The sequence below is a fragment of the Sminthopsis crassicaudata genome, chromosome 4 (genome assembly GCF_048593235.1).
Source record: "Sminthopsis crassicaudata isolate SCR6 chromosome 4, ASM4859323v1, whole genome shotgun sequence".
NCBI lineage: Eukaryota > Metazoa > Chordata > Mammalia > Dasyuromorphia > Dasyuridae > Sminthopsis > Sminthopsis crassicaudata.
In genome coordinates, this window is record NC_133620.1 from 141,078,970 (window position 1) to 141,100,932 (window position 21,963).

A 21,963-nucleotide genomic window follows, 5' to 3' on the forward strand; every position below is an offset into this window, starting at 1 on the left:
TACCTAATTTAAGCAATGATGGGCACAACATAAAGGAGAAATTTAAAAATCTTTATGAGACATACTATTTCTTTTTTATTTTTTAATTAAATTTTTTCTAATTCTATTTTTCTTTTTAAATTTTCCTTCCCTCAGCCCTACCCACTGAGAAGGCAAGAAAAATAAAGCCATTTTAAATGTACATAGAGACTATTTCTGACTCTTTGTATTATCATTATTTTTTCTGTTCTACTATTATCCTCTATAAAAACTCATGTTTTTTTTTTCATCTGTAGCCTATATTTGGCCATATCTTTAAAACATAAAAACCCCACTTTTAGTAAACATATATTAAGGGCATCATGAAAGAATTATATAGCAGAAAAATAAGAAAGAATAATCATGGAGATAATGAAGGATGTCAGCTCAAGTGATCCACCAATTGGTGCCTTCTTGATATCCGGGGAAAAGTCAGAAAGTTCCTCCAAAATATTTCGAAAACCCATTTGACAATCTTTTGGGAAGACATGGTCAAGAGTAACTCTAGATGGCCATGCATGAATTGGTTGCAATTTACATTATCAAATGGAACTCCAAAGCTGATGAGATCACAGAGTTTTTGAGGACATAGTTGCTACCAAGCAAAGTACTATAGGATAGAGTGGGGAAGGTATGTATAAGAAGCAGAATATGTAGACTCTTTTTAGAATTTACAATGTAGTTGGGAAGATACTATTAATATTTAAATGAAATTAAAAGCAACACAAAGCCATGTGTAGGCCAATGCTAGATCCTAGACTTTGTGTTAGTGAAAAAAAAGTGTGCTGTAGGAGTTCAAGAGAGACAAAAAATTGTGAGCCATACTTCCTGGGAACCCCTGATGAAACCAAGAATGATCTTGTACATTGTTTGGTTGTTGTTTTCTTTCAACAGGCCATTTTGGATTCAATCAATGATGGCCAGAACAAACTTGATGCAGTGACTCAGGAAGGACAGAATTTATATGCTTACTTATCTAAACAAATTGTGAGTAACATTCAGGAGCAGATTACAAGGTCTAATGAAGAATTTCAAGCATTCCTGAGAGATTGCCTTAAAAATAAACAGGCTCTTCAAGATTGTGCTACAGAACTGGGGAGGTAAGTGATTCTGAATGATGTGGCTCTTATTTGACTTAGAGAAGGGTATCATTGGGAATGAATAAATATGATTCAAAATTATGACTTTTTAAATAAGAGAAATACTTGTTTCTTCCAACCAGTCAAAATTCTTTTTATTTATTATAGTAAGCCAATTCTTGTGCTTTTTTTAAAAAAAAGAAAAGAAAAGAAACAGTTCCTATCCTCCAAGAACTTATATTCTATACATGTTAGAGCTAAATTTAAGACTTTGTCGATGTTAGGATAATAACTGGTCCTGTGCATCTAAAATAATTATTTGATTCTTAGTGTAAGAAGTTAATTTTGTTGGCAAATGTAACTGGTATTGATACATAAAGACTCTGTGTGTGTGCTTATGTGTATGTGTGTGTTTGTGTATATGTGTAGTTAACATTGGATTAGTATAAATGTTTTATAATAATAAGTAAATAATTATAATTAAATAATTCATAAATTTAAAAATATATAATCTAATTGCAGGGTTGGGTTTTTTTTTTTTTTTTGGTTGTATTAAATAAACAATTTGGTCAATGGTCAAAAATATAAATATCTATATCCACTGGTTCAAATCCTAGTTCTCCTACATTATTTATTTGCTTGCAGCAATGGGCAAGTGCTTCACCTCTCCCCCCGTCTTTTCCTATCTAAAATAATGAAGTTTAATTAGATGACTGATCTAGGTACGATGGTCCTGGGATTTGGACAGGGTTGTTCTTAATTCTGTCTCTTTTCTCTAGTTTTCATATTATTCTCCAAAAATATAAAAAGACAACTGCTTGGGGAGGTAAGGGGTTTCCTTTCATTGGAGTTCCTCCAGTAGAGATCATACTTGTTAACTGTTTTACAGTAGGGATTCCTTTACAGGTATGCATTAAGCTAGATAGTTTTGAGATTTCTTTCAACTCTAAACTTTTATGATTCCCTAATTTGGAGTTATAAAAGTTCTTAATTTCCTGTTCTGTATAACTAAAACCATCATAAGAATAAAACCAACATAAGAATATAATAATAATAAATATTATAGAATATCATGGTAGAAATCTAATAATTTATTTTTCTAAAATGCTTACTTTTGCTTATAGTTTTGAAGATCAGCACAAAAAACTCAGTCTGTGGATTCATGAAATGGAGGAAAGATTGACCACAGAAAATCTTGGGGAATATAAACAGCATATTCCTGAGAAGAAAAATGAAGTTCATAAAATTGAAATGTTTCTGGGAGAACTGCTAGCTGCAAGGTATAATGGAAAAATCTCTTTGTACCATTTACTGTGAACTTTTCCCCTTATTTATCTGATTCTAAATGTGTAATGTGCAGATAAACTTTACAATATGTCCTTCATGACACTCCAATAATATTGAAAGATTATGTTAAATAGAAGATCTAGATTCTTGTCCTGTCATTCTCCTTGACCTTGAACATGTAACCTGTCAGGGTCTTGGTTTCCCTATCTGTAATTATGGGGGTAAATCTGAAGCATATTTCTCTGATAAAAGGCTTTACTTTTCAAACATATAAAAAATCGAGCCAAATCATCAAAGTAAGAGCCATTTCTGAATCAAAAAAATCATCAAAACATATGAAGTTTTCAGAAGAAATAACCATAGCTATCTACAGCTATCAATAGCCATACAAAAAAATGTTCTCACTATTAATTTGAGAAATGCAAAATAAAACTATTCTGAATTATCATCACATGCCTATTAGATTGCTTAGTATGACAGAAAGGACAATAACAAAAGTTGTAGGTGATGTGGGAAAAATGAGACATTAAAGCCCTGTTGATGGAATGGTGAATTGATTCAAGTACCTATAGAAAAATTTGGATCTATGCCCAAAGAGCTACCAACCATGCATACCCTTTGAACTAGCAATACCCCTACTGGATTTGTATTTTAAGAGAGATAAAAAACAGAAAAGGAAAAAGACATATATGTACAAAAATATTGTGGCAGCTCTATTTTAAAATTGGAAATTGTGGGAATGCTCCAAATTGGTACATATATGAACAAATTGTGGTTTGTGAATCTGATCAAATACTGTTGTGCTATAGGAAATGATAAGCTAATAAAAACCTGGAGAGACTTTCATGAGCTGATGCAAAGTGAAAAGTACTGTGTACCAAAGTAATAGTGACATTGTAAGCTGAACAGCTGTTGTAATGCCTGAGAAACTGAGCAAGATAGAGATTAGAAAGTATTCAATACAGAATTTATTAAATGGAGAGATTTACTGAGACCAGATAGATCCATGGTTTGGTGCCAGGACTGAAGGATATCATCTCAAAGAATACAGCCTTGAATGTCCAATAATAAGATTCTTTTATAGGGTAACAAGAACAATGACATAATAGGGGAGGTACCTGGATGGGGATGACCTAATGGGGGGAGGAACCTAGGATGAGGATAATATAATGGAGGCAGGCATAATGGAGGGAGACACTGGAGAGGCTCCTGATATTCTAATGATGTCTAAAATGGACAAAGATCTTTATCCCATCAAACATTAACTGGGAATGACTATAGCCTAAGGTCTAAGATATAAGACCTTTATCCTAACATTAAGAGGGAATGGTTATCACCTGAGGCAGAGTAACTAAATATGGCAATTAGGGAAACTGGGTCTGGATATTAAAAGAGAACTGTGGCACAACAGTATGAATGACATAATTATTCTAAGTAATACAATGGTCCAAGATGACTCTGAGGGACTCAGAATGAAAAATGCTATCAATACCCATATAGATTTATCTCTTAATTGGATCTTTAAGTTTGACTTTGAGATCAATAATTACTACCCCATCTTTTTTCCTACTAATCTACGTACCTTATCCCACTCCCATTAATGTAAACACTTTTCTTTACTCCACCTTATCCCACTTATTTCTTTATTACTCTTGGAGGTGCCTTATCCTTTTTGGGAGAGAGAGGATATGTATCTATCTATCTATCTGTTTATATATATGTATATGTATATAGGTATGCATATTTATATATATGCATACATATACACACAAATATATATACACATATACATATATATGTATATATACATATATATATGTGTGTGTATATATATATATATATATATATATATATATATATATATATATAAACACACTCTGTCTATATTCATTCCAGAAGCAAATAGGTTTTCAGAACTTCCAGCCTCCATCTAATTCTTCTGTGTTACTTCTTGCTATCATAGCTCATTCCTATAGTATAAAGACAATCTTTTCTTTTTCTTATATGGTTTTTCTTTTTGAGTCAGATTATATTTATCTCTTCCCTAATATTTCTTTTGGACTACACAATTAATTTTTTTTAATTTCTCTAGTAAATTTATTTATTTTTTATACACATTTATGTGTACTGCGAATCATGTTGGGAAAGAAAAATCATAGCAAAAGGGAAAAAACATTGGAAGAGATAAAAAAAAAAAAACAAAAAACAGAAAGATGTGAACATAGCATATCCTGATAGAAATTAAATTCTGTCCATAACCTACCCGAATACTGAAGTCAATTTTAGACATGGTTTACATTTCCTCTTATAAAATATGAATAATTTGTTCTTATTAAGTCCCTTGAAATTAGTCTTTAATGTTGGCTTTTATAGGTTAAATTTTCTAATAAGTTTGTTTGTTTGAGACTAAGTCCTGAAAATCTTATTGTTGTTTAAATGTCCATTTTTTCACATTCAATGTTCTATTTAATTTTGCTAGTTATGATATTTTTTACCACAACCCAGGTTCTTTTAATTATTGATTTATGGTATTACAGAACCTAAGTTCATTTCTTGTAGCTGCTGATAAATCTTGTGCAATTCTTATTGTAGTTGAAGCATATTTGAATTGTTTTGTTGTTCTTGTTCTTGCTTTGATCTAGAAGTTTTTAAAATTTAGCAGTGATAATTCTATATGTTTTCCTAGGTGGAATTTTTTTTTGAGATAGTGATGGATGGATTTTTCAGTTTCTACTTTCTCCTCTTTTTCTATCACTGCAGGACAGTTATTTATTTATTATATTATTATGTCCAGAAATTTTTTTGGTTATAGATTTAGGGTGATTGAATTATTCTTATGTTTTTTCTTCTTGATCTATTTTCCAGATCTATGCTTTTCTTCTAAAATGTTTCATAATCTTTCCTATTTTTTTCATTCTTTTTATTTTGTTTGATTATTTATTGGTTTCTAATAATGTCATTGGGCATTGCCTTGCCCAATTCTAATTTTCAAAGAGTCTTTTTTTTTTTTTTCCTTTTCAGATTCTGGATTTCTTTTTCTAGTTCGATGACTTTTTTTATTTCTTCTTTTTTTCTTGATATGTTTCAGTTTTTCTTCAATCTCTGTCATTTGACTTTAAAAGCCTTTTTAAAAGTTCTTCTATAAATACTTTTTAGTCATATATCCATTTAATATTACTCTTTGGGGAAGGGGAAGCTTTTTTTTTTTTTGCTTCAGTATCCTCCTCTGAAAATGAGCCCCAAACTTCTCTATTCCCATAATAATTTTCTATGGTTGGGTTCTTTCTCCTTTGCCTGCTCATTTTTTAAAAAAATAAGAACTTAATAGTGTAATCACTGAACTTCTGGGGTGTATGGGGGGTGGAAGAATGCCTGTGGCTTCATTTCAGTTATCCCCTTTGGCCTGGAACTAAAAAGGAAGAACTTCACCTCCCTGTAAGTACCTGAAGTCAGCAGCTTCAACAGGTCCACTGTTTCTGCACTCACTACATGTACTGGGTTTTTTGTAATGCTGAAGAAACTGAGGCAAGCTAGAGATTAGAGAGTATTTAATAATTTATTTAAAAGGGAGAGATTTACTGGGACCAAATTGATCCATGGTTTGGTCCCAGGGCTGAATGAGACTATCTTCTCCAAGAATCCAGCAAACTCAATATGAGTTCTCAATGACATATATACACGTGGCTCAGACTCAAGGGTAGACTGAGGCAGGGGCGGAGTCAGGGTGCTGAGAGCTGAACTGGACTCTGACAGGGTGGGGTAGGCGACTGGAGATGGGGATGACAAAATAGGGGAAGGCACCCCGGAGTTGGGGAGAGGCATCTTGATAAGACAATATCTAACATATCTTGGAATAGGGAGAGACATTCTGACATTCTAAAATATAAGATCTTTTATCCTTATCAAATATTCTGATTAAGAGGGAAGGGTGGTTTTGCAGGACTGAGCAGAACAATTATGAACTGAGGCAGAACAATTAGGGAAACTGAGTCAGGATAATTAGGGAAACTGTGTCAGGCCAATCAAAGAGACCTATGCCATAACATTTTCTTATCAGGACCATGTCTCAGAAGCACAGCTGAGTCTGGTGTTTTTTATCAACAAACATTCCCCCAATTTTCCAGGACTCATAACACTGACTCCCCATGTTGTCCTGGAGGTGAAAGTTCCTCTAGTTGGGATAGAGGCTATCTCTGAACCCAGCTAGCCTCGTGGCTTCTCCTTTGCAGTTTTAAGGGAGCTATTTATACTTCAAACCAGTTAATCCTCCTTTCTGCAGTCTTTAAGGCTTCTTGGATTGTCTTACGAGGACCCCTGTTTTGCCTCAAATCTTTTTCACCAGTCTATGCTCACCCTAAAGTGAAATTTTGTTTTGTTTGTGGAGGAAATCTGGAGTGCTTGAAATTATCTGATTTACTTCCCACAATTCTCCCTTGCTGCCTATTTTTTAATGCCTTTCCCTGACCATTCAGGCCCACAGTGATTTCCCTTTTCTCTAAACACAGGGTATTTCTATATGCCACAATTTGAGAATTAGTTATATATTTCCTTATGGCCTTTCTGCTGCTTTTGTCCTTTATTGTTAATTTATGTTTGACCCTGTATTTTTATTATTTCTATTTATGCTTGAAGAGTCAGTATAGTTTAGTGAATAAATCTTACCTGAGTTCAAATCTTACTTTTGATACTTACTAACTATGGGGCTATAAGTCACAACCTTCCCAAAGCTTCAGTTTCCACGTTTGTAAAAGAACATCTTTTCTTTCTCCTCTTCCTCCTCTTCTTCTTTTTTTCCCTTCTACTCCTCCTCCTTCTTCTCTTTATTCTTTTCTTTCCTCTCCTTTTCCTCCTTCTTTTCTTTTATTTACATTTCCCCCCCCCCACTAGAATTTGAATTTCTCAAAGGTGAGAAATATGCTTTTGCCCTTTTTTTGGAATCCCCAAATCTTAGCATGATGCCTGGTTTATGGAGAAGGTAGAGTGGCTAGGCTTAGAATCAAAAAGTTCAAATGTGACCTCAGACACTTGACTAGCTAGTATGACCCTTGAAAAATACTTTAAAGCTCTCTTTGCCTCAGTTTCCTCTTCTGTAAAGCAGAGATATTCATTATACCAATCATGTAGAGTTGTGAAAAACAAATGACATTATATTTATAAAAAGTTTTACCCAATCCCTGGCACATAAAAAGCACTTAATGAATTCTTCTTTTCTTCTTTTCTTCCTCATAGTCTGACTAACTTCCTCATTGCTTCAACAACATTAATTGCCTGTATATATTCCTGAATGTAAATTTCTTTCCCCCTCCCCCATATTTTTAGAGAGTCTCTTGATAAGCTTTCTCAGAGAGGGCAGATTTTAAATGAAGAAGGACACGGGGCTGGAAAGGAAGTACGTCTGGCTGCACAACTCCACACTGGTTATCAGAACTTGCTCAAAATTACGAAGGATAAATTAAGAACTTGCCAAGTAGCTCTGCAGGAACACCAGGCCCTCGAAGAAGCCCTTCAAGGCATGTGGTCCTGGGTGAAAGATGTTCAAGACAAATTGGCTTCTGCAGAGAGTACCATGGGCAGCAAAGCCACCTTAGAGAAACGACTGTTACAAATCCAGGTATATGATTCCTGACAAATAGAAACACTGCACACATACAAATGCACTAACACTTAGCCAGTTAGCCAACTGTCTTTGTATTTATATTGAAGCATTAATAAGCCAACATTTATTAAACATTTACTTTGTGCCAAGAACTATGCTAAATACTGTGGGTACAAAGAAAGGCCAAAAAAATAAAAGTCTTTTCCTTTAAAGAACTCACATTTAAAATGGAGGAGACAATATGCAAACTGATGTACAAATAAAATATGTTAGCTGGGTAGGTAGTATCAAAGGGAAGGAACTACTATTCAGGGGAATGCAAGGAGAGAAAAGATATAGATAGTTGTTTTCTCCCATTAAAATGGAGTGTATTTTAGATTCTTGGGCACTTTTTAAAACCAAATTTTTCAGTTGCATTAGAACTTGCTTCTCCCTTCCACCAGTGATTTCATTTTATACTCACATTCTTATTTTTGAAAACAATTCTCAATAATATTTAATAGTTTATCTTAATAGCTTTAGTTATACATATCCACTTAGCAGATCATTTTATTGTGAGAAGTTTTAGTTCTGCATTGTTCTTTTAAAATCTTGACTAGTAAGTTGTTTTATGACTTGATACATAGTATAATATCCTTTTTTTTCTGCTTAAGAATCATGAATATTTAGACAATGAAGAACTTAAATGTAATGTGCTTGAAAATTATTGCAAGTTCTTTTAAATATTTATTCTCTTTTTATAGGAGATAGTTTTGATGAAAGGTGAAGGTGAAGTGAAGTTGAATATGGCCATTGGAAAAGGAGAACAGGCCTTGAAAAGTAGTAACAAAGAAGGCCAGAAGGTGATTCAGACTCAGCTACAGACACTTAAAGAAGTATGGAATAATGTAATGGTCACTTCTATCCATGCTCAGAGGTACTTTTGTTTTTTCTTGCGTTTGCTGAAGTTCAGTAAGATGGAATTAACTGGGCATGATTATGAGTTGGAATCAACATGTTTTTGGAAGACTTTGTAAGCAGCTAACTGACTTTGCAGTGCCACTTTTACTTTGCACAATGCATAATATTATAGCACAAAATTGTCTGTCAAAAAGGAATCAGACCCAAGCTAACATTAACTGGAGCCACTAATGTGGATAAAAAAGAGCAATTTCTAAGAGTTTGCAAGAGTTATTTGTAAATCTGAGGCACTACATTTAATTAAAGCACAAATACCAAATATAAAAATATCAGTCCAGTGCTTTAACATCCAATTTTGGATCTAAAGCTAACAGTATTTTCAGAAAAGTTACCAAATAGTTAAATCTCTATATCCCCAACAAAGCAGAGATCATTTGGGTGGTATTTCTATTTCTACTTAAGGCAAGTAAATAGCTTCATATACAGGAGCCACCTATCAACTAAGGACGATTACCTGGGATTTAATTTACCAGGTGTTCAAGGCGAAACTTAATAGAATATCCATATTTTTAAAAAAATTATTAAAATTTTTAAATTACTTAAAATTAAATTTTAAAAAATCATGTCAATGTGTGGGATATTAGATTCTGCAATATGTTTCATCTGACTTATGCAAAATTTAATCTTTTTAAAAAATAATTTATTTTATTTTTCGTTTATGGGATAACACAAACATTTCCATAACATAATATAATTTAAATATTACTTTACGTAAAATTGCAAATCTGCTAGATACAACTTGCTATTCTTTTAAATATATAATAAATTTATCATGTAAATATCCTTTTTTCTTTTTTTCTTCATCCTTCTATGTTCTTAGAGATGGCTACCAACACACACAAATATATGTGTGTATGCATGCATGCATGTTTATATAAAATCATTGTATATATCCTTCTATTTATCAGTTTTTTCTCTGAATGCAGAGCAGATCTTTATGCGTCCTTTGTAATTAATGAGTAATTATAATAATCAAAATGACAACTCAAATTTGTTCTTAAAACAATATTGCTGTTACTGCATATAATGTTCTCTTGGTTCTGTTCATTTTGCTCCTCATTATTTGATAATAATAATAATAGGGTTATAGTCCTTGACTTTCTTTGTGTTTTTAGAAATTAGCACAGTGCTTGGCATACAGTTAGCGCTTTAAAAATTTTTTTTTTTTTTTAAATTTTACACTAACAAGAAAATCAACAATCAATCAATATAACTGGTTTTTGTTTGCTTATTTTAGCTCTTTGGAGTCTTTGATTACCTTGTGGAATGATTTTATGGAGAAGAAGATCCAATTGGAACAATGGATGGAATCTGTGGATCACAAAGTGGAACACCCATTACAACCCCAGATGGGATTGAAGGAGAAATTTTCCCTTCTGGATCACTTTCAATCTATTGTTTCAGAGGCAGATGATCATGTTGCTGCCCTTCATAATGTAATTGAAAAATCCATAGAGCTCTATGAGAAAACTCAGGATGATTCACTTAATGAGGCTGCTCAGGAGGAACTAAGAATACAATTTAATGATCTCAGCACTGTTGCAAAGGTAGATGACATTTTTTTTTAATCAACCAGAGAAATTCAAATAGCAGTCAGCTTTGGCCACCTTCCCCTTCTTAATTGGAATCCATAATGGCTGAATATTAGGAAAATTAACTCATTTTAAAATCATTAGTATCTTGAGTAAAATATTATCATGATACTAATTTCTTATATATGTGTTGAAATGTACTCCTAAAACTTTGGAATAACTCTGGCTTTTGCTTTTTTTTTTTTTTTTTTTTCTTTCTCCTCTTCAATTTCTTTAATTTAACTTTATGCTATATTAGGGGAAACTACATCAAGCAGTGGATAGAATGTTGGGCCTGGTGTCAGGAAGACTCATTTTCCTGAATTCAAATCTAGGCTCAGATACTTATTGGATAGCTAGGTGGCCTAATGGATAGAGTACTGAGTTTGGAATAAAGAAGACTCATCTTCATGAGTTCAAATCCAGCCTCAGATATTTACTAGCTCTAGGCAAGTCATTTAACCCTGTTTGCCTCAGGTTTTTCATCTGTAAAATGAGGAAGAGAAGGAAATGGCAAACTATTCCAGTATTTTTGTCAATAATACCAAATGAGTCATAAAGAATTGGATGTGACTGAAATAATTAAATAACAATGAAACTGTATTAATTCAACCAACTCTATAAATATTTGCTAAATGCCACACAAAGATGCTGTCTTCAGCATCTTTTAGTTCCAAAGAAATTTAATTCTTACTTACTGAGAATTTGCAGTTTAATTGGGGTTAACCAGTATAAATAAATGAATCATGGTAGAGCATGATAGGGAAGAAAGAGAGATCCCAATAAATATTCTTGACATGATATCTGACATAAATAAACAAGTGCTTAAAAATGCTTTATCAATCTATCTTGGCATACTTGAGAAAGAATGAACTACTTTAAGCTCAGGAAATTGGAAGAAATGGTATTTGCAGTGAGGCTGACCTAGATATTTTCTTGAGTCCCTTCCAGCTATATGATTTTCTGGGCTTCTGTGAGTTGTGCTACTAAGAAAAGCAGATGTGCAATTCTTCTATACATGTTTCCACATTTGTCATGATGCACAAGAAAACTCAGATCAAAAAGGAAAAAATGAGAAAGAAACAAAAGCAAGCAAACAGCAACAAAAAAAGTGAAAATACTATGTTGTGATCCACATTCAGTCCCCATGGTTCTCTTTCTGGATGCAGATGGCTTTCTCTATCACAAGTGTATTGGAATTAGCCTGAATCACCGCATTGTTGAAAAGAGCCAGGTCCATCAGAGTTGATCATCATATAATTTTGTTGTTTCTGTGTACAATCTTCTCTTCAATCTACTCACTTCACTCAGCATTAGTTCATGTAAGTCTCTCCAGGCTTTTCTGAAATCATCCTGCTGATTGTTTCTTATAGAACAACAATATTCTATAACATTCATATACTATAACTTATTCAGCCATTCCCAACTAATGGACAATCACTCAGTTTCCAATTCCTTGCCACTACAAAAAGGGCTGACATGAACATTTTTGTTCCAAATTGCTCTCCAGAAGGGTTAATTAGTTCACAATTTCACCAAAAATGTATGTGTCCAGTTTTCCCACATCCCTTCCAACGTTTATCATTATGTTTTCCTGCCATCTTAGCTCATGTATCACTATCATTATTAATTTAATAATAATGTATAATGATATCACCTAGTTCTCTTGAATCTTTCTAGGACAGTATATTTTTTCATTGATACTGGGAGTTTTCGTTTTGTGATCTCTTTCAGGAAGTGATCAGTGAATTCTTTCCATTTCTGTGTTATCCTCTTGTTCTGGGTTATTGGGGCAATTTTCCTTGATAATTTCTTGAAAGATGATTCCTAGGCTCTTTTCTTGATCATGGCTTTCAATTAGTCCAATAATTTTAAATTATGTCTTTTGGATCTGGTCAGTTGTTTTTCCAATGAAATATTTCACATTGTTTCCTTTTTTTTTTCCCATTATTTTGGGCTTGTTTTATTATTTCTTGATTTCTCACAGTCATTAGTTTCTGTTTTTTCAATTATAATTTTTAAGGAATTATTTTCTTCAGGGAGCTTTTGTACTTCCTTTTCTATTTGTCCAATTCTACTTATAAAGAAATTGTTTTCTTCAATGGATTTCTTTACCCATTTGGCCTAAGGAGGATTTTTCTTCATTGAATTTTTGTGCCTCTTTCCATTTGGTCAATTTTGCTTTCTAAGGCATTCTTCTACTCATTGAATTTTTATATTTCCTTTACCATTTAGCCTTGTTTATTTTTAAGGTTTTATTTTCTTCCATATTTTTCTGTTGACTTTCTTTACATGACTTTCTTGCATCATTCTCATTTCTCTTCCAAATTTTTCTTCTCCTCTCTTACTTGATTTTCAAAATATTTTCTGAGTTCTTCCATAGCCTGAGACCAATTCACATTTTTCTTGGAGGCTTTGGAAGTAGGAACTTTGACTTTGTTATTTTCTGAGCGTGTGTTTTAATGTTTCTTGATGATTCTTTCAGAATCCCTTTCTGTTGTTTGCTCATTTTCCCAAGGTGTTTCTGTTGCCACTTTATTTAAGTCTTTATTTAAAAAGGACTCTGCTTCCAGGGTAGGGGATACATTGTCCCAAGCATCAGAATTTTTGTTTTCAGCTGTTGTTTATCTGTTTTTAGAGATAGTTCTAGGAATCTATAAGTTTAAAATTCTTCAAAAGTGGAGTGAACCAAAGAGAGGTATGTTACTCCTCTCCTGAGTAATCTGGTCTATGAGTGACCCCAAGCATTCTCTGCCCTGGAGCTTTTTAGTAGGGTCCCTGTTCTTCTACAGTTGCAAGCTCTGCTATGCTAGTGCTCCTCCTTGTCCTGGCACTGCCACCTAGAACTGCAACGTGGAACTGAATATGGGAAAAGCAAAAGAATCCTGCCTTGGTGCTAGCAAAGAGATTCCTGTAATCTTTTTACCAATTGCTTGACCTTCTTACCATCTGTAGGCTAAGAGCTCTGGAAATAGCTACTGCTAGGGCTGTTGCAATGGCTCCCATGGCTTCTGATTTGCTGGGGCTGAGACTGTGTAACTTCCCCTCCACCCTAAATTTTGAAGGATTCCCTCTAATCTTTGTGATAAAATACAGATTATTCAATTTGGCATTTAAGACCATTCACAGATTAACTTCAGTGTAACTGCACTTCACATTCTAGCTACATCTCTGATTTAATTTATATAGCAAACTCCTGATATGGAGATTCCCTCCTCAGATGCAGAAATTATTAGTAATTTATAGTCTTATTGATTTCCTAAGGCTCTGACATATTAAGTGAAATAGCTTGTATATTAATTGTATATTGTATGTTTAATATACATTAAAACTAGAATTTTTGCTCCTGGCTTCCTAATTCCAAGACCAGTGGTATTTCCACTATATTTTCAACTATATATTATTCTCTTCATTGGATATAAACCAACTTCCATTAAATATATTTATTTTTTTGTCAATCTTGTTATTGCTCGTTAGAACAAGTTATCCAGCACTTGGGATGTAAGAACAGAAATATATAGAAAAAATAATGCCTCTTCCTCAAATCTTTCCATTTTCATCCTTTATCTTGAGATATTTGAGATACCTGCAAAAATTTTTTCAAAGAAGAGCAAATGGATAGTTTATTGAGATTTGTTAGAAAATATAGACTAATATATTTGGCTAATGCATTAATCCCAACAACAATTTATTATTCTAAACAGTTTTCTCTTTCATTGTCAGGAAAAAATGAGGAAAGCAGAAGAGATTGTGAAGGACCATCTCATGTATATGGATGCAGTTCATGAATTTACAGATTGGCTCCATTCAGCAAAAGAAGAACTTCACCGCTGGTCAGATGCATCAGGAGATTCTTCTGCCATCCAGAAAAAGTTATCCAAAATTAAGGTTCATATTTTATGAATAAAACATGCCTGAGATGAAGGGTATAATTTTTTAAAGCAAGTTTCATAATAGATACATTTCCTTTTTTTTTTTTTTTTTTTTGAAATCATATTGCACTTAACCAATTTAAAGAATAGTTTTCCCAGTGTCAGATTACTAATGAGTATGCAGGAGAAAAAGATAATTAAAAAGACATTACATGCGTGAACAAAACACAACATTGTTCCTTTATGTTCCAGTATGCAACATTGCTTGTTAGAAAACTGTGGTGTGAATGGCTGGGAAAATAAATCCACTTGGGCTGGCTGAGAAATGCAGATACTGTTTCCTAGCACAGTGAAAGGAAACTCTTTGTTAGGTAACCTAATAAGTGCAGGTGAATAGTAAACTGGTAATGTCACTGTAGATGTCTGGTTTTGCTACAGTAGCCAACAGTGAGATACCATATAAAAGATAGTCTCTTGCAAGGGATCAATATTATCTTCTAACATTGACATATATATTTATAGTGCAGTCTGAATTTGCCAGCCCTTCATCACACTGAAGGATTTTAACATCCTCCACATCCTTTTGACTTATTGGGTAAAAAATAGTACAGAGATAGTATAGAAAAAGGGGTATAAAGGTCAATTTTTTCCCTTTTTTCCCTTGAAATTGAAATAGGGGATTTTCTGTAAGAAAGGCTTGTCCAAGATAGACTCATCAATGATTTTGCCAAATAATTTATTATTGTGAGGACATGAATGAGATGAGTCAGTAAAGTGATTTAGTTGAAAATCAGGTGAGGTCAGGTTTTGGATATAAATGACTATGCCTTGCAACTCAGAACATAGAAGCATTGAAAGTCCCTGAATAGTAATTGTAAGCACTGCAACCAAGATTGCATTCCTTTAAACTCCCTCTTTTAACAAATTCTTTTGAAATCTGCTCATGTCGTAAGTATTAAATATGATTTTCACTATTTTCTGAAAAAGATTGCCTGAAATTGTTCCCAAATACCTTAACTGCCTACTTAAAAAATAAAATGCATGGAAGGATTTTGAATTTCAATTTGCAGAAAGAATGAAGGAAAAATGTATATATATATATATATATATATATATATATATATATGTATATATTTGTAATTTAAACCAAGTAGTTTAAAACATGTTGAGCTAGTTATGGGAAGTGTTCTTTGTTGAGATAAGACTCCAAAGAGGAAGACTATGCAGCCTAAACACAGGATTCACAAGTTCTTTAGTAAAGTATGAAAAACTGTTAAGTTAAAATATAAATCTATTTCAAAGAGGAAAAAAAAAGGAGGGTTGTAAACTATATATCATTTAAAAGCTATAAATTATAGTGAAATGAGGACCAGGATCCCTTTCAACCTTTATGTTTCTTCCAAGTGCAATTTGATTAGAAGTAGAGAAAAGGGCAATTGTGGAGGAGATTTTAAAAAATACTAGATTACAGTATTTTGATGCAGAATATAACTGTGAGAATCTGTATCACTGTGGGAATTTGTCTGGATACAGAAACAACCTGTAGTCTCTAATTGTGAAAATTACTTATGAATGAAAATTGACCATTAAAAAAACTGAAATGAAAAAATATGCCACTCATTTATATAAATATTGTGTCTGTTTCGCAAATTGTTTTCTTAAACGCTGTAATAAAAAGAGGGGCAGTGTAACTTCTCAATAAAAGTGTTGTAGGGAAAGGCCAAAATTTGATATATGTTAGAAACTGACTGCTAAATCTATGTTTATGACTCTTTATACAAATAGAGCCTAGTATATATAGTATATATACTGTATATGTATATGCTTGTATATATACTTGTATATGTAGTATAATGGATATACTGGTATAAATTGACAAGCTCAGGTTTCAAATATTGACTCAAAAATTCATGAGTTGTTACGTCTCATTTCCCATTTGCATACAGCAGTCATTTAAATGAATGACAAAAAAGAAAAGCATTTATTAAGGTCTCACTATATGCCAATTATAGTGCTAAGGACTGGGTTGTACTTTTTTTTTAAGCATAAGTCTCATCCCTCAAAGAGCTTACATTATAATGAAGGGGAACCATACATATAGAAGAATAGTAGCTAAGGAAGATTGTTCTGGTTTGGGAAGTCACAGAGATGGTGAGTGAATTCATAGTTTAATTGATAGATGGATGCTTTCTAGAAATGGTAGAATTGGTTTGATTATGATTCTTAGATTTGGAGGAAAGGGATGGAAGTTAACAATACCATTTTGGGTCTAGCTCATCTTGGAGAATTTATAGGAACCCAGAACTTCAGGTCAGAAGCAGAATGTTTTTGTTAGAGTATCTCACTTAATCCTCACAACAGACATATTGCTATTATTGTTATCCTCATTTTATAGCTGAGATTACCTCAGGTCTCATCCTACTGTTCATTGTTTAAGGAAAGATTTGAACTCAAGACATCCTGATTCTGAGTCAAATAGTGTATTTTTTCTACCCTGCTGCTATCTTTTTTTTTTTTTCCTCCGAGGCTGGGGTTAAGTGACTTGCCAGGGGTCACAACTAGGAAGTATTAAGTGTCTGATACCAGATTTGAATTCTGGTCCTCCTGAATTCAGGACTGGTGCTCTATCCATTGCGCCACCTAGCTGCCCCATCCTGCTGCTATCTTAAGAATCATTTTAAGAACAAAAATTCAAATAATTTAGCTGACAGTAATACTAAACAAGGCTTTTTTTTTTTTGTAATTACCTATATCCTCTTACTCAACTTTTTGTTGTGTTTCATCTGTACAGTATCCTCTAAAAGTAGCATTTGTATCTCCAGTTTCTTGGTGGGTTCTGAGAAAAGCATATAAATATATAGAGATCAGTCCCCTTTTAATATGTTATTCTGTTCCTTTCCATCACTGTGGAGTTGTCTGGCATATGAATTAGGAAATCATGAATAAAAGTGAAAAGAGCAAAACAAGATCCAGTAATTAAAGTAACTATTGGAAAACAACATAAATCATATAGATAGCCACTAATCTTGGAGATAGAAGATTATTTTACCCTTGTGACTACAAGGACCTAATTCTCACTGTCTCACTTTTCTCCTTTTTAAAATGGGAGAAGGGTGAACTAGTTGACCTCTAAGGCATCTTTTCAGTGTTGACATTTTTCTATATGGCCAATGTATTTATAAAAAGAAAAGTGGTAATAAACCCAGACCAAGTAATGATACTGAACTTTTAACTAAATATTTCTATTGATTTTTTTTTCTTTGTAATTCTAAAAAAAATAGTTCACTTAGAAAAGAAGTGTTTTGAATGGGAAAGTCTACTTTACAATTTGCTTATTTCTTTTATTGCGTGCACTATCTAGGCCTAAGTTTTGTTTATGATTTGCCATGTGAGTGTATGACTTTGCTTTCCTGTAATGTCGTGAAATATGATATGAGCTGCTGTTTTGTGAAGTGAGATGAGACTGCAACTCAGACCAAGTGCAAAACACTGGTTCTGCCATTCCTGTTTATATGTCCTTCAATCCAGAAAAAAAAAATGGTGCAGCTTTATTTACTGAGACATAATGCCACAAGGAAAGTATTTAAATCACAATCAAAACATATTTAGATTCTTTAACAATGTTCTGTTTTCAGGGTCCCTGCTTTGTCTATTTCAGGATATCAGAGCTTCCTGAAGTTATATTTTTAAAGTTTCCTCTCAAATGTTGACAATCCCCGCCTACTACAATTTAAGGAGTGGGGGAGGAGTGGATAGGTGGGTGGATAAAATGCTTCCCATTCCCTATGATACACTTGCTAAAAGTTCCTAGCAGGATGGGGGTCCTTCCATGCACCAATTTAGAAATGTTCAGCCAAAGTGAATCAGAGCCTTCTTGGTTACCATGGCAATATTCCATTACAGGAGTTGATAGATTCCAGACAGATTGGTGCAAGCCGCCTAAACAGAGTGGAGCTGCTGGCTCCTGCAGTGAAACAGAGCACAGCTGCCAGTGGGTGTGAACTTATGGACACAGAGATGCAGGCCCTTCGCTCTGACTGGAAGCAGTGGGAAGACAGCATTTTCCAAACACAGGACTGCTTGGAGAATCTTATTAGCCAAATGGCTCTATCGGAGCAGGAGTTCACAGCCCAAGTGGCCCAGCTTGAGCAGGCCTTGGACCACTTCACTACCCTTTTGGAAACCTGGTCTCAGCAAATAGTTCTCTTGGAAGGAAAGAATACAGATCAAGAAATAGTGGATTGCTGGCACCAAGAAAAAGTAGGTTTCTCCATCTGGTGGTTATGTTACAAATGGGTTAAGTTCTCCTAGGTTACAAATAATATTTGCTAGCAGAGAATTAAAATAGTCAGACTTTCTCAGAATAAAATATTTGGATGCCAAGCCAGATCAGTTTATATGTGGTGTCCCAAAATTCTTGGTGCAGTTTAAAGTTTGAAACTTAACGGTTTTGAGTTTTAAATAGTTTTAAACTCTTGAAACTTGAAAGCATACAGAGACTTTGGGGACTTTCAGACATTCTCATAAAGCAAACTTTTACAAAAGAAGTTATTTTTAAAGGCATCATGTGTCTTGGGGAAAGTAACAGTAAAAGCAAGTTACTTCTTCCCCTGTGATAAGAGGTTGTAATATGTTTGATCATTTAGACACACATACAAAAATGGCTTCTCTGAAGAGGCATAAATAGACTAATGGTCATAAGTTTCTGGTGTGTGTTTACAGTATTAAGAGTACTGAATTGTAACACAGAATGGACAATTGGATTCTTTTAGAGATAATGGAGAGTGATTGCCCTGCTAAGTGCCTTATTTGTGGTTTTTGACAGTTGTAATTGAATTATTCTGCTAAAAGAACTCCTCTTTCATCCCCCTTCTTTCTCTCCCTTCCTGTTTGTGGGAGTGTGTGTGTGTGTGTGTGTGTGTGTGTGTGTGTGTGTGTGTGTGTGCGCGTCCACATAATGTCTGTCTGTGTGTATCTGTCTCCTGTATTGCTTTAATGGTTATTTATTTGTGCTAAAAGATAGAAAATAGCAAAAAAGGATTAACTTTTAAGAAAATGAACTTTTACCATTCTTTCATTTCTCCATTTTGTTTTACTACTAACTAGACTATGAAATTTAAATGTGCAGTTTTGTGTAATAATGAATCATAGCTATCCTTATAAGGAAGCTTAAGGAAACTTCTGTGTTTCCATTTCTATTACTTCAGATATTGTCAGAGAGGAAAGGAATATTTATAGCTTTATTTTTGATGGAAGAGATTAGTTACACAGAAATAACTGTACAAATGTAGATGTTAATGATGTTAAAAGTACATCTCTACTTTTTTCTCCTCTTTATTCTTCACTTGAGGATTAATTCACTAAATAAGTCACTAAACAAGACTTTCCAAGTAACTCTTTCTGCTTCCTTTTTTTTTTTTTTTTTTTTAATATATAACTGGCTTTTTCAAACCCTTTTTGTCATTCAGATTTTAGGGGCTATCATTCAGTTCAAATAAAGGGGACTAAGGAAATTGCCATACCATAAATAATCAATCAATGCTAATATACTCTTGATATGGAAAAACTACTTGATTTAATAATATATACTTTCTGTTACATTATACAGCTTTATTAAGTAAATTAACTAGTTTCATTCTTTTGGAAAATAAAATTCTATCTAATCTTCATACTCAAATTATCATTACGCTTTCATAATCAATTGCTTTTATAGATAATATTGCTAAAAGTAGTATAGAATGAATATGCTTCATGGAAAGTACAGTAAGAAAGATTGACCTTTAAGAGGACAAAAGAATGCAGAGAGAACTAGGTTTTTAATCTGTTCTGTACATTCATATAAAAAACATTTCATGTTCAAATAAATGAATCTGAATTTTTTTAAAAATAAATTGGTAGGCAGGAAAAAATTTGAAAATAAATTTCTAAATTATAAATGTTCATTTTAAAATTACATTTTAGAAGAACCATTAGTATTCTTATGTTGGGAAGTTATTCTTAAAAATTAAAGAAGCAAGCATTTTATCTTTATAATATATGTTTAATTTTAATTGGTATTGCTTTTGATTCCCTATATAGTACATATTTATTGGTTATATGTATAATAGAATAGTCATTATTAACACTTTCAACTCTTAAACTAAAATATAACAGAAAATATGTACATAATAGCTCAAATAATATTTCTAAATGAATTTCTGTTTAAGTAAGGTTTATTGCTATATTCATTTTATATATACCATCTGTCCTTCATTAGCTGAAAGACACAATTTCCATTTTTCCATCTCAGCTCAATATAATTCATTTCTACTTAGGAAAATAATTTACTTTTTTGTCATCCCAAGTTTCCTTCTCAGTGAGTCAACATTTGAATGTTGGCAGGGATTATGAACCTTTAATCCTGCTACAAAGGGAATATTTTTACTTTGATGAATCAATCTGTCCATGAATGGTCTTGGCATTGATGCATAGATACAATATGTTTATATTCATTGAATTTTTTTATTTTACACACACATTTCAGTAACTGCTGATTTTCATTTTATAATAAACATATTTTATGCTTAAAATATTATATAGTTTCTCCCACTATTACTCCCAGTATTATTGTATTGGAAAATGGATACAAATTTTGAGCTACTATAAATTTTTAATAAACTCAGAAAGATTGGATTTTTTATGGGCTTATGTAGCATCTTGAGAATTATTACTATCTATAGTACTAATTCCAGAATTTTTCAAGTTTTTACTTTTCTCATTAAAAAGAGGGTAATGCTCCTGTCACTTTTATTATACAATGGTTGGTAAAGTAAAACATTATCCTGTTTTTTAGAGGTAAGGTCCAGCAATCAGGCTGTACCCTGAGCTTGGCACAACCACAATTCTTCACATTCAACCTCTGGATGCTTTCAGCTATAGCAAAATTTCAGAACTGCTTTTGGTCATAAAACCCTGCTACAAATCCAACTTGGCATATAGTTGCTATTACCCTATTATTGTCAGGGCTACAGTTCACTGCCTAGCTATAGGTATAAATATTAAGATCTCTTCACACTAAAGTGTCTCTCCCCAACACTAGGGTGTTGAATAAGTAGCAGAATAAGTCGTTTGGAAAAGATGGCAAATAGTACATGTCAAACAGGGAATTTAGGAAAGGCTTCATGGAAAAAGTCATGTTTAACTTGTCTCTTGAAAGAATTGAGGGATTTTTAGAAGTGGAAGTGAATTTTAGGTCAGAGAAAGTAAATTATTTTCCCCAAAGTATCATTGTAAGGAAGTGTAAAGATCAGTATTTTGATTCCAGGTAATTTAATTCTGTATCCTGTGCTGATATACTGAAGCCAGGCTGTTGCTTGCCATTGTTATCTCCAGTCAATAAGTAACACTGCATCCCAGATTTTTGTGTAATTTTATTTGTAACTTATGGCAATAATTTCTTTATGATCTCCCTTTAAACAAAGTTTCCATGGTGTGTAACGAGCTGTTGTCAATGTTACAATGTTACAATGGTGCTTGTGCACTGAATTATTCTCCAGGTATAAGTGATTTTCTAATATCCTATTTTGAGAATATTTTCATAT

General features: G+C 33.1%; 1 protein-coding gene across 21 annotated transcripts in view; it reads left to right on the forward strand.

The window, feature by feature from the left end:
- Positions 1-21,963, forward strand: part of SYNE1 (spectrin repeat containing nuclear envelope protein 1) — a 571,419-nt gene that overhangs the window by 283,793 nt on the left and 265,663 nt on the right. For 20 of the 21 annotated variants that reach the window (XM_074309511.1, XM_074309493.1, XM_074309505.1 and 17 more), the window contains 7 exons: positions 913-1,118; positions 2,222-2,377; positions 7,704-7,995; positions 8,724-8,896; positions 10,178-10,487; positions 14,235-14,399; positions 18,287-18,643. In XM_074309511.1, the coding sequence (XP_074165612.1) occupies positions 913-1,118; positions 2,222-2,377; positions 7,704-7,995; positions 8,724-8,896; positions 10,178-10,487; positions 14,235-14,399; positions 18,287-18,643 (1,659 nt within the window). Of the gene's footprint in view, positions 1-912; positions 1,119-2,221; positions 2,378-7,703; positions 7,996-8,723; positions 8,897-10,177; positions 10,488-11,721; positions 11,834-14,234; positions 14,400-18,286; positions 18,644-21,963 lie in introns of those variants that run through there. The other variant, XM_074309513.1, reaches the window with a different exon arrangement.